At 32.3% G+C, this 13,416-nt stretch overlaps 2 protein-coding genes across 3 annotated transcripts in view; one reads left to right on the top strand and one right to left on the bottom strand.

Annotated features, from left to right (window-relative positions):
• Nucleotides 1-1,429: 1,429 nt before the first annotated feature.
• On the bottom strand, nt 1,430-7,626 carry spz6 (Spaetzle domain-containing protein 6). 2 transcript variants are annotated; one of them, XM_067276953.1, is made up of 5 exons: nt 7,349-7,626; nt 3,982-4,271; nt 3,404-3,667; nt 2,078-2,659; nt 1,430-2,003 (listed from the first exon to the last, which is right to left on the bottom strand). In XM_067276953.1, exons 1-5 carry the CDS (start codon nt 7,367-7,369, stop codon nt 1,571-1,573), a joined length of 1,590 nt encoding a protein of 529 aa, XP_067133054.1. In that variant the 5' UTR covers nt 7,370-7,626; the 3' UTR covers nt 1,430-1,570. The 2 variants fall into 2 exon arrangements, with proteins under 2 accessions (XP_067133054.1, XP_067133055.1); XM_067276954.1 differs by lacking the exon at nt 7,349-7,626 and adding an exon at nt 4,371-4,527.
• A 2,624-nt stretch (nt 7,627-10,250) lies between these two features.
• LOC136980778 (small conductance calcium-activated potassium channel protein 1-like) overlaps nt 10,251-13,416 on the top strand; it is a 33,104-nt gene continuing 29,938 nt past the window's right edge. The window contains exon 1 of the mRNA XM_067276973.1: nt 10,251-10,514. The gene's annotated coding sequence lies outside the window, so the exon portion shown is untranslated. The remainder of the gene's footprint in view (nt 10,515-13,416) is intronic.

Raw genomic sequence — 13,416 nt, 5'->3', positions numbered from 1 at the left:
GGTCAGGTCTCAATATATCGGGAACGGGCCACCCATGAAAAATTCCTAGAAGTTGCTCGTGCGGATCGCATTAGCCCGACACCTTAACCGTTCGGCATTGGGCCATCTCCCAATTGTGCTACAAACTCTAGTTTCTTAATTAATTGCCTCATTCAAACATACTTTATATGCATGTAAAAACGTTTTAATTAAAAAGTCTTTTAAGTTCTTGTCAAAAAAATTAAATTTAATCACTTAATTATTAATTAAAGGGATAAATTAATTAAATAAATCTCCAGCCAGATTGGAAGATTCACTCCGGATAGAGAGATCGCTTATTAATGGAGAGATTTGATGAAGCGAAACAACAAAAGATATTAGTCAAATGATTAGATCGACACGTCAGTGGCACGGTAATACAATTAACAGTGCCGCAGAATAATTGAATCGGTACATAATAATTTAGAAGCAATTACGTATCACCAAAAATAGATTCTGCAGAGAAGCTAAAGATAAAAAATATCCCAACAGTTCCTTAATCAGATAGTAATTTGATATTTGCTAGTTAAAGATGATTATCCTTAAAGGTTTAATGACTAGACTTATTAAAATTTCTAGTTTAGAGTTCATCAGATCGACAAACCAATTAGAAAGATTACATGCAATTAAAATTAATTATTAATTAAATTAATAAATATCGATTATCCAATTTCGTATTATATATTTTTCGAGGATTCTGCGATTAGAATCGCATAGTTATTTTAATTTTCCATTCAAAATTAATTGGATTTTATAGTTTTGGCTTCAAATTAAGGGATTTATCTCGCAGTTTTGTTCAGTTATATTTACAGTATATAAATAAGAGGTAAAGTATATAATTATAATTTTTAATTACTTTTGATTTATAAGCTTCAAATTATTAATTTTCTGTTATAAATTGTGCGGCACTAAATAACAAATACGTATATTTGGTCGTTTATATTTACTTTAGTATATAGGGATGATCAGTTAACATTTGTAAAAACTAAACTATTGCCTTATTAAATATGCTAATTACATAACCTTAACATATTCATATTTTTAAGTAGAGATGAGAAGATCCAATAAAACATGGTTAACTTAACATGGTTTTTGTGTACATCTTGTGTACGTAAGACATACTCTTAATGGCTAATAGGTCACATAAGGTTCTGGTACTCATATTTATTTCAGTGTCCAATAGTGTAATGCTGGAATTTCTGTGCAAAACAAAACATAGTTAATTGATTTCTGACCCGCCGTGATATATATATATATATATATATACAAAAAGAACTTTAATAGGTTGATTGGATTTTCGTGGCCCACAAAATACATATATACTAGAGCCATTAAAACCAACCAATTTTTGCTACATCAAATTAAATTCTTTAAGGGATTTCAATTTAATTCGATACATCTCAGACTTAAGTCAATATTTATATAATTTATTGGAAACAGAACCGAAGATACATAAAATTCAACCAATAAAATTATTATTATTGTTGTTATTAAGTGGAAGTGTTGTAGTTTTATAATGTTGGTCGCCTTTCGTGGTCTTAGTTTATAATTTTTATCGGTTTTCTTCACCGGTTTTTGAAGATCTTCCCGAATCGTACTTAAATAGTTGTCTAGCGGAAGGTTTCCAACATTTACAGGAACCATTAACCAAAAACCAATCGTAATAAACCCTTATTATGTAGCATCCTATCTGATCGTAACCGTCACAAGTCTCTTTCACATTGGAAACGGTCTGTTTCTGATGTAAAAACACAGGATACGGTTGAGTCGGTCTGTCCGTCTCGCCCACTCTTCTCTTCAAATACTGTTGAAAGTTACTAAAATCCTCCACCGGTGGTATCTCGTTCTCATAGGGATTCTGCGACGTGGTGAATGGGGTGGAAGTTGGAAAGTAGGTGTTTGGATAGAATACTTCAGCTACTAGCAAACTAACCCAACGAGGGGATTCGTGGCAGACGCCTTCCATGAAATCGCAACGGTTCCTCCTGTAATAAGTTCGGTAGTTAGTTAATTTAACCACCTTTCATACCCATGTTTAATGAGGTCAAAGATTACTTACACACACTTGGTTTGTTGCACCGTTTGAGTGAAGTATCCTTCGCTAGGTATCTGTACGACATATTTCCACACTCCCTGATAATTTCTTGCGAAGGTGGGAGTGACGTAATCCTCTATAGAAGGGCAAGGCGTAGGTGGTAGGCCCACCTCCACTTTACTAGTCTCGGAAACCACGTGATGATCGATGCCCTGAGGGGGTGTTGGACGACGTCTACGGACCGGAAACAAGTTGGACAAGTAGCTGAGAGGCGAATGGTTATTGGCCATTAAGTCGATCATCAGGGAGACGGGACTGAAATCATCAGAAGAGGCACCCGTGATGATGGACATGATGTGCGACAGAGGTGACCTGTCCTTGCTCTTCTCCCCGTTGGAAGTCTTCTCGTCTGTGTTGGACGAGGGTGACTTTTTGATACTGTTTTCTGCAATTGCGGCCAGAAGGGAGAGGATCTGATTGGTTTTCGAATCTTCCGTTTCCGGTTTAGGGGTGGTGGTTTTGGTTTTCGATAAAACTTCCGCCAGCACGCTTAATACTGTATGAGGCAATTTACCACTTTGCAGAGCGTTCGATAGTGAACATAAGCTTAAAAACAAATTTTAAAAAAAATTAATATATATATATTAGTGTCTTTTAAACTATTAAATATTAATTTGTATATAACTAGACACGAAAAACTTAAGATTTTTGCCTAGAATCTCGTGTAATTAGAGGCCTTGGCACATCAGTGGTGTAGCGAGGGGTGGTGCAAGGGGGTGTATCATGCACCGGGCGCCACACGCAGAGGGGCGCCCAAATGATCTCCAAGGCAAACTATATGTGTTTCTGGAGGGGGAGGGGGCGCCAATAAAGCGTCGTGCCCGGGCGCCAGTTATGTCCGCTACGCCACTGTGGCACATATCTAGTTGTGTTTAGTTAGCCTATAACTTATAATATAAAAGGCCCCTTTCTTTACCAAATAGAATAATAAGTTTAAAAAAACAGTGAGACACTACAGTATGCCTTACTTAGTATACTTAAATCCAGCCCTGTACTTCAGATTAATCGTCGATAGTGGTGGATGAAAACCTTCCATGACCTCTAGGCACAAGATTGGCCCTCTATAGTCTATAATTTTACATCATAAACTAATAGCGTGTAATTGTGGCTATAAAACTATAAATTGCGGTATACAAGTACAGTTACAATTTTGAGCCCTCGAAACCCGGGGCCCCTACGTCAACTGCTCTTAGTCCTTTATCAATTATCATGTTATACGTGCTTTATATTATACAAAAGAGGCCTCAGTAAGCTTATTAAAACTGTTCAAAAAGATAAAAATTGATTTACATTCCGGATCCATCGTCACATAAACCTCGTGACGTTACGTTAGACGTTTCTGTCGTCGCTGTCTCTTCTGTTACTGTTTTATCCGTAACGGAGCGTCGATTTCTGTGATACTGTAGAGGTATCTGATGATAGTCGTAACCTCCCGGTTCTCTATAGGATATAGGAGCACCTACGAATCTAGCGACCTTTGGTATGTTAATGTCTTGTTTGAGATAGGGAAGTAACCTGGCTAGGAACTTTAACGTCTTGTTCTTGATCACGTCGCTGGAAAATTTCAAATTTGACATCGTCAGTAACAAGAAATTCGTAATTTAACGTTAAAAAATGATACTACCCGGTGATTGATTACAGAAAGTTATTACTTTAGTTGATTACTTTAATCCCCTGGTAACACCGCTACTCAAATTAGCGTTAATTTTATTATATTTGGCTTCGTAACACGTAAACTAAACGTTAAAAACCGAGGAAACAATACAAAAAAGAGCGCTAACGCTTTAATCCCGCCCGTCGTAACGTCTAGTCGTTAATTCTCTAAAATAACAATAGATGGCACCAGGGATTAATTTCGCCTCACTTACAATGGATAGGGCTCCTTAAATGGCGTCTGTCCCATAGGATTGCGTGGTATGAAACCTTTGTTCAGGTCACCGCAAAGCGTGTCACGTGGCGAAAATCGTCCAATGGGATCCTCCCCGGGGCACGGTACATCAGCCTTAAAGTAGGGTGGTTTTCTGACTTTGGGTGGTTTTTTGTAGATAGAAGTGGATTCCTCGAATGCGTAATATCCCTCGGGATATTCTGCCTTGATTTTCGAGTATGCATTAAGTAGATGGAAACACAGGAAAACGATAAAAATCCAGTAAAAATACTGCAAAAAAAAGAAACAAAGATGGCGTAAAGGGGGTTAGTCTCTACACAAAATACTTACTTTTAAATTTATATATATATATATATATATTAAAGGCACCATTCTTTACTGTAAACGAGTCTCGTACATTATGAACTGTACACCTTGATTAATCCGGATTTACTGCTTCGCTCTGCATCCTTTTATCACAATACACACCTTTCGTCACTCCTTAGTAACGCTTCGACCCCCCGAACGGGAATTAAATCCGGGTTTTCGAACCAGATCCTTATGCTGATAAGGAAAAATCGTCATTTTTCCTTCTTCATTCTCAACCAATGGATTTAAGTCGCCTCTAACTAAATCAATCCGCAGGATTAATGTAAATTAAGTGAGGCGAATTATATCCCACACTAATCCTTATCCTGAAATTAAGAAGGGAAAATGGCAATTTTCCTTCTTAATTTCCTCAATTAAGATTAATTAATCGGGTAGTAATGTAGTTTAAGCGCTGCTGATTACACTAATCTTATTGGACTAATCGCCGTTTTTGAGCCGGATCCTAAATCTAATAAAGAAAATGATAATTTCCTTTTCTAATTTTCAACTTTTGTTCCTTTAAATTAAGTTAAATTCCTTTAATTAATCCTAGATTAAGGCTGTTAAGGGTCGAAGATTATATTAATCTGCCTATTCATTTTCTGTTTAATGAAAAATGGCAGTTTTGTCTCATTTTGTTTAGGGAAAATGGCAATGGTTGATTAATTTCCCTACACAGTCCTTAATTTTAACGAATCATTTAGGGTTTGGGATCATTTATGGTTCATCAGGACTGGTTTAATCAGATGAGTAGTGAAATCTAAATGGCAAGGATTACGTTAATCCCACTCGATATGAACCAGATCGTTAGCAAGAAAAAAAATGGCGGTTTCCTTTTTTATATTTTCCTAAGAAATCCGTAATTTAATCCCGGATTAATTAAGGATTATCCCAGGATTAAATTAATCCCGAATTATTTAGATCCGGGATTAATTTATTCGGACACTAAGCGATGCGGATTATACTAATCCCATTCGATTAATGGTCAGAGGGGGATTAACTTGTGACGAGATTTATCCGTCCTTAATCCTGTTAAGGATTAACTTACCTAGTTAATCGGAGAAGTTTATTGTTCCTTATAATTTCGAAAAAAATTTCAAGTCGTCCTTTGACGTCAGTAACTTGATTGATGTAGATTAATCGATTAAAGTTATCGAAGAGTGCAAAACTATTTCCGGTATACCCCGAAAGTATTTTAATTATATTAATATATAGAAGCTTGAGAGGATTAATTGGTTAAAAATAGCTCGTGGTGCTTAAAAAAATGAGAAGCGAAATAGTGGCGTTAATCCTTATCGGGAGACTGAATAATTGCCAGATTATTCAGAATTTTTGACTTATAGAGAAATATTTATTTAGGATTGCATTTAAAAGTGAAAAAATTGAAAAAACAGACTTAATTACAATTAATAATCTTTATTTACAGTAAGCGAAATCGATAGACAGACAGCGAGACAATGGCCAAACGTATATTTGCATGTCGACGATGATTACATTTTTTCTTTTTTTTCTTTTTATACTTCTGAAATGAAATCGAAAAGTAATATACTTTCATCACTTTTTCAGAAATAAGATTGAAATACAAGTCTTGGAAAATGCCTATACATTTACATTAAATTCCTTCGTTGAGCATACTAAAATCGATGGATAAGATTTACACAATCTACAAAACAGTCGCAAAGACACAAGAATGAATCACTACGATATACGAAAGATTCGCTAAAATACAAGAATGAATCACAAAGACACGAAAAAATCACAAGAATGAATCGCAAAGACAGAAGAACGAAACACAACTATGCTAGAGAGAGTCAAACACACAAGAATGAATCACAAAGAGTCACAAGAATACAAGAGAGAGTCACAAAAGACAGAAGGAACGATTGCAAGGGCCAGAAAAATACAAAGAAAAACTTCACGAATAGAACACTCGTTTGCCAACTGTAACAACGATTTCCTTCCTTCCTTCCTGAAGCAAAAATCCGAGAAAGAATCACGTGTTGATTACGTTAACTTTTTTATTTCTTTTTTTCTTTCCTTACATCCGGACAGAAATGGGAACACGATATTGAAAGTCTGAATGGATTATTTTATCGCTTTTACTCCTTTCTCTAGCTTTAGTTCTTTACGCAAGAAGAAATTTATTGAGGTAATGGGATGCGGACGTACAGAAAAGATAATCATATTAGCGTTTTTCTGCCGGAACTAAATGCGAGATTGAGAGAAGATAAACGGACAGATAAACAGACGGTCTAATTATATTAAACTTTTTTTTCGTGTATACACGATACATTACAAGTTACGACGTGCGAAGGTACTTTTATTACTACTTTTTACATTAAATAATTAAAAAAAATGATATTTTTATAAAATTTAATAAATCTACGCCCTAATTAGATTTCATTTTAAGGTATTTTAGGGGAGGGAAATAAATTAATTCGCCGCTAAAGTTAAATATTTACAGATTAAACAGGTAATTTTTCAAATGAGATTTGTAAAGAAAACGTTCGAAGTTAAACAAACAAAACTTCTTGCACCAGGAAGAATTACGTAGTCTTGACATAGGACTCGTGTCAATGACCGCGATAACCCTGAATGAATTCAAAATTCTCGCGCCACGTGAATGTCAGGTTATGGGTACGACATGTTCCGCTTTGTAATTTCTTTAATTTTTTATTCCTTTTTTTAATAAATTGCTTTCTCTAATTGTTTAAAAAATTATAAATATTAATTAATTAACTTTTATTTACACGCATTAAATTAATTCCTAATTTATTAACGTATTTATAAAAAAAATAAAATACTTTCGCTACATTACTACGTTCGCGTGCTGTGAATGAGCGAAATTGACAAGAAAAAGTTGTCAATTTCGCTCATTCACAGTTTTAAATTGTAAATGGCGCGTGTTTTAGATTACTACGTTAATTTTTATGAATGGAAACGGCGTAAACGATTTAAAAAACGGCCGGTTTTAATAGGTAAATAATCATAAATCGTACCTTGTTTGATTCTAAGACCATCACGCTCGATGCATACTTCTTCTTTGCACTTAATGATGAACGTTACGGTTAATTTTTCAGGACGAAAACTCGCGTAAGTAAGGGGTCAGCGACCGAAACTAACCAGAATAAAATTCAGTGAAGGGAAAGTCGAAGAACGGAACTCGACTTTATGCACCTCCTACTGATACAATTCGTAGAATGAAGAATCTAGTGATGTCGGAGGTACGAGGAGGCATTCTACAACAGAACTGGTTCAGAAAGTGTCGCCGGGAGATTCGTTTAATGATATAGCTCGGGGTTAAAGAATTAGAAAGGAAAATTTCGTACCGTACACGTACTTAATTCTGCACTAAATCTGCACTCTGGGAATTTATAGACGTTAAACGTGACAGACAATTATACTTGCAATAAGCTGATTGTCTCGTACGTGAACAATGTAAGGTCTCTATGTCACAAGTCGCGAACAAAAGGCCAATACGTCACGTAGAACGGCGCACAGAAACAATATATAAACGGTCTGAGAAAGGTTACAGTTAACGCATCGATAGGAGAAGCTTTTGAAGTGCAAGGAATGAAAAATACGTGTAAAAAACACACACAGAGAAGAAAGAGAAATGGATGTTAAGTTACGCATACGTTCGGAATATTTCAGATGAATATAGGAGACGGGAACTCTTTTTTTATTTGTTTGTTTGCTATACATTTTACATGAAATATTTCCATTTCGTTCGGATTATTCACGAATTAATCCGACAAGTTATATCAATATTTCAGGGGGAAAATCGTTCCTTTGGTCGTACTGTTTGTTCAAAAATCATTTCGTACGTGTGTGTGTTGACCATGCTCTTTCAACAAAATGTATCGTTTCGCAATGTGAATAGATACATGCGGGATGGAGAAAAATACATTCGTTTCATTTGCATTTATTCTTTACAAAGCACACACCAACTTTTAGAAAAATAATTTATTTCTCATCTTATAAACACTTCCTTCCTTCCTTTCCTACTTTAGAATATAATTTACAAAAAAAAAATAATCCAAAAAATATATATTTATCGTCTCTTTATTACTATTTTTTATATAAATTTATCAATTATTAAAATCCTAATTCTATAGTCATATCTCACCCCTTAAACACGTCCTTTTATTACGAACATTTTTAATTATTTCTTTTTTTTATCTTAAACGTTATATCTCTGGTAAATTAAATAAATGAAAAATAGTCTTAATATTTTATTTATTTATTCAATTTTTTTTCTTGTTTTATTTCCTCTCCTTTTTTATGAAAATTTATTTAAATTTATTGCCCTCTTTCGTGTGTAGACATTTTTTTAGAGTCGAGTTTATGTATTTTTTATTTAACCTTTGATAAATATTTCTAACGTAAGACATTTTTATTGAATTATTTTAATTCACCGATAAATATTAATCGATTACATAAAAAATAATCGATTTTCTTCCTTAAAAATGAATAAATAAATAAATAATAATAATAAAATTTAAATATTTCTGTTTCAGTATAACAATCATCTATTTTACCTTGTCAATTTCTTTTTTTTAATCGATTATTCTTAAAAAAATCGATTAATTTCTTCGCGAGTAATCGATTTTTTCTTTAAATTAATCGATTATTTATAAGTTAAATTTTATTTCTTGTTTTAAACATTTTAATAAAGTTTTTGATGCAAACTTGCGCAGTTACATTTCTTTCTTTATTTATTTATTTTAACGTGGATAAAATTTCGATTTTATTTTTTCAAAAGAAAGATAAATGTTTAAAAAATAAATAAAACTTTAATCGGAAACCACATTTTAGAATCTTGACCGGAAGGCGGAGGGAGGGGAGAAAAATACGCAATGAGCGATTGTCGTATAGAAAAAATTGAATATATCTAAACAATTTATATCCTTGTTTAAAAAGTTTGAAACTCACGTAAAGCATTAAAGTGTTTTATGTTGTACAACGTAGAATGTTGATATTTTTCAATCATCGTTACACCTTTAAGGTAAGTGCAACTGCGATATTTCTATCTGTTCCCATGACAACAGTAAATTGAAATATCGTTTTCCAGTATCTGCTTCACGATTCACCCTTAAGGACAAACACGCCATCGCGGATCACCCAAATGTAAAAGGTGATAAATTCGACAAACATGGCACGTCGTATGTTAATTACTTTCCACGCAACAGTTGCACATTTTCCACATTTTTTTTCGCCATTTTATCCACAAATTATCAACGTTTCCTTGTTTAATTTAATAGATAAAATGTTCTTCACGGACGTCATGCAAACCGGAAATAAACTCTTCGCTGGTGTTTAAATGGCGTGTTTAACCTTTTAACTAACTTCTAAACACGATTCATTTAACTGAAGTTAATGAGAGGATCGTTGGAATAAATTCTAGAACAAATTTACGCAGTAAAATATAGTTTAATTTGTAAATTTTCGTGTTTTTCTTAGCGAGAATATGAAGATCCTCTACTTATATTCAATACGGCTCTTTGTGAAGATCCGGGTCAAAATTATCAAAATTTCCACTTAAAATTCGATAAATCATTAAATTAAGTTTACTTTTCCTATTGGTGCATCTTCAACAAAAAGAATTTCGAACAGTCATTCGAAATTCGAGTGCTCTTCGCTTAAATTATAAATGATTTGTATATTTTTATATTATCTTTTATACAAAATAATAAAAATTTCGAAAAATTTAACTAGTTTAATCGTATTTAACGAGCCAAATTCTAGATAAGTTGATAAATGTGGTCGAGTTCAAAACGCGCCATTATGCAAATTACCATTCCACCTCGTCACGAATATTCATTTATTATTAGGAATATTATTTTAACCCCGAATCGAATAAAACCGATGAGGAGGGGAGTGCTAAGCACGTGGTTTCGAATGGCGCGGGATGAAGACGATGGTGACGATGAGAGCGGATCACTGTCCACATCGGAATGGACCTAGAGCAGTGTGACGTCATCGGCGCAAGTACCGAAGGGAACTGAAATTTGGAGACGAGATTACCACAGGTGTTGGAATCGATTTCCTTCCTCGTATTCTACACGTGATGGTTACAACAATGACAAGTGTTTTCGCTTACCTCACACAACGACTCGAACCTTTTTACCTGTGACGTTTTTTCTTCTCGACCAATTAGAAGAGGTGAGTCTTAAAGAAACTTCCCAGAAAATATTTCTTATTTGCCCTAAAAAAAAGTTAAATAAATCTCTATTATTTTTTAAAATTAAGTAAATAATTCCAACTTAATTTTTAAACCAATTAAAATATTTTTTTAAAAAATTATAAGCGCGCTTATTAATAAATATATATATATATATATATATATATATATATATATATATATATATAATATTTTTTATGGATTTATCGATTATCGATCGCTTAACAAAGCTAAACAATAATTTCATTTATTTGATTCTGACGTAATTTAAATTATTATGACGTTTGTATAAGTACTTAATGGCTGCATTTATTATTTCAATTATTTTTTAAAAATAATTTTCTTACTTTGTCGCCTTACCATTTATTAATATTATATAGCATATTTTATGTAATAAATAAAATAATAAACACGGGAATTTTTCGGTTATAAAAATGTTTATCTGCTCATTAATAGAAATCGTTAAACATAATTTCGGTTGCTATGGTAACTCAAGCTATAGGTCAACAGTAATGTTTATCATCACGAAAACTAAATAAAATGTAATAAAAAAATAGATATTTTTGACAATAATACTATTTTAAAAAATATTTTTTACATTTTGAAATAAATTAATAACGTTAATACATAATAATTTAAGAAAATTAAACCAAAAAAATAATAATAATAAAAATTAAAACAAATAAATAAAAAAACAAAAATGCGAAAAAAGTTGTATCGCCATCTAGTGTTAAACATTTCAATTAAAAAAGAACTTTTTATTACGTTACTTTTTAAAATGTTTTATAAAAAAAAAAATATTAAGAAATTAAATATTTAAATGAAGCGAAGACGGTGTTTATTTTTGACATAATTTTTTTTTATTATTATTTCTTCTACGCGAAAATCGATTCTTTTTAAAGTAAACATTAGATATGTGGCGGAAGAATGAGAAAGGATAAAAGCTTTCATATTTAAAAAAAAAAAAAAAAAACGAGGCGCATGAATGAAGGCAAATAATATCCATTCGGAGAATAAAAGAATTTATATTCTTGTAGCAAAAATCTATCGAAAAAACTGGTAAAGTTTATAAATAAATCATGAACTTATTTCAAGACTTCGTTTCGTCATCAATCACATTTTTATGTTACCCGAATTAATTGTTACGTAAAGTGTTGCCAGATCTTTACAAAAAAAATTATTTTAATATCGATTCGAATATTTAAAAAAAATTCAACACGTGAGATTTTCTTCTCTTGATTTATTTATATTTAAAAGAAGAAAAACTTTTTCCGTTTTCTTGTCAAATTTATTTAAAATTCTAGCTTTAATATTTGAAATTTTTATTTAAAAAAATCAATGTTAACATATTTTATAAATTCATAAAGTTTAACATTAATTTTTTTTCTATGTGCGTGTTCATTTCTTAGTAAAATTCATTGAGATTTTGACATTCTTTTTGAAATTTTTATGAAATTTTTATTAATAAAACTGACTTTAATACAGATATTTTATGGCTTATTTATACATATGTATAATTTTTTTAATGCTTGTTTGAAATGCTCCGCACGCTTTTCGCGTGTAAAATTTTATATATTTTTTTTAAAGAAGTTTCATATTTATATATGAAAAATGTTGAATTTCTTAAATTTTACATGCAATTTAATGAATTTTAAATTATAAACAGGCTCTGAGAGTGTAGGTGCGAGACTGTTCGGCTTGTGACTCGGATGAACAGCCTTAAAATTTAGTATTTTATGCAAAAAAAAAATGACACAAATTCATTTTGATAAGTAGTGGAAAAATCTATTTTTTATATATTTATTTTATTAATTTTTGTTTTTTAGTTTCGCACAATGTTTTAAATTGAAATTTCTAACTTATGTACTACACTATTTCGTCTTTCGAGATTTAGCATCTGCTCTGGTTTATTGTTTGTGCTTTAGAGAAAAGAGAATTTAAGTTTTTTGGTACAGTAGAGTGGTGAGAGGCGATACCCAACATATCCTAGTTAATCCACCCATGAAAAGACGAGCCAATTTTGAATCTCCGTGGCAGCTGGCTAGTGTCTTTACCTCATTGGTCATCCAACCTATTTCATTGATTTTGTTCATATATTCTTATGGGTTTTAAAAAGATGGCCGAGAGCGGTAAGATAGGGTCCAGTTCGACATTTCTGACTGGCCCGAGCCCGTCTCACCTCTCGCAAGTTCTAATTGTAAATAAAAAATTAACTAGGTTTTACTTTGGATTATCTTATATGAATGTGTCTACACGTAAATATGTGCCCGTTTCTTATAGAAAGTTCTTCCGGAAGGCACTCCTTTGCAGATCGTACTCGTGTTGCATTGTCTCGTCTCGTCAAACCAATCTCATATGAGTACCATTTCGTAAAAAGTAATAAACTGTGAATAAATTTTGAAAATTAATGTAAGAGGTATTGTACCATTGTAAGATGGGTATCTCTGAAAATGTAAGGGGTACCCTACTTATATTAATGACGTATTCAAGTACCATTTGTAAGAAGGTACCTGGATACGTCATGGTACTCTTCTTACAACAGTTAATGACGTATTCAGATGTCTTTGTAAAAGGATTCCTTCTTACAACGGTACCTTTTCATATTCTAGAAAGAAAAGTTGTTTTTATTACATTTTATTTAACTACTTCAAAGTTTCGGTTAGGGGTGGCACACATCCTCCCCCTCTAGATTTTAATAACATTTATTTATTCATATTTTTCTATCAGATCTATCAAAGTGTTCTTTACTTTGTTCTCTACTTAATTCGAGTGGCATTCGTTTAATTAAAATGGAATGATTTTTACTTGATGTATACGTATTCAAGATTAAACAAACCTTTCGTAAATTTTCCACTTCGTTTGTCATAAATAAAATTAATAGTA

The sequence above is a fragment of the Centruroides vittatus genome, unplaced genomic scaffold, assembly GCF_030686945.1.
Source record: "Centruroides vittatus isolate TY-2023 unplaced genomic scaffold, ASM3068694v2 contig_723, whole genome shotgun sequence".
In the NCBI taxonomy this organism is placed as follows: domain Eukaryota; kingdom Metazoa; phylum Arthropoda; class Arachnida; order Scorpiones; family Buthidae; genus Centruroides; species Centruroides vittatus.
The sequence above is the reverse complement of the archived record's forward strand: the minus strand, read 5'-3'. Positions and strand labels throughout refer to the sequence as shown.

Bases quoted from the DNA above. Each gene is read 5' to 3' on its own strand.
- spz6 (XM_067276953.1), bottom strand. From the start codon at position 7,369: ATGGTCTTAGAATCAAACAAG. The intron at 4,272-7,348 runs GTACGATTTATG...TTTTTTTTGCAG, and splicing joins TGGTCTTAGAATCAAACAAG to TATTTTTACTGGATTTTTAT. The intron at 3,668-3,981 runs GTAAGTGAGGCG...GAAATTTTCCAG, and splicing joins TTTAAGGAGCCCTATCCATT to CGACGTGATCAAGAACAAGA.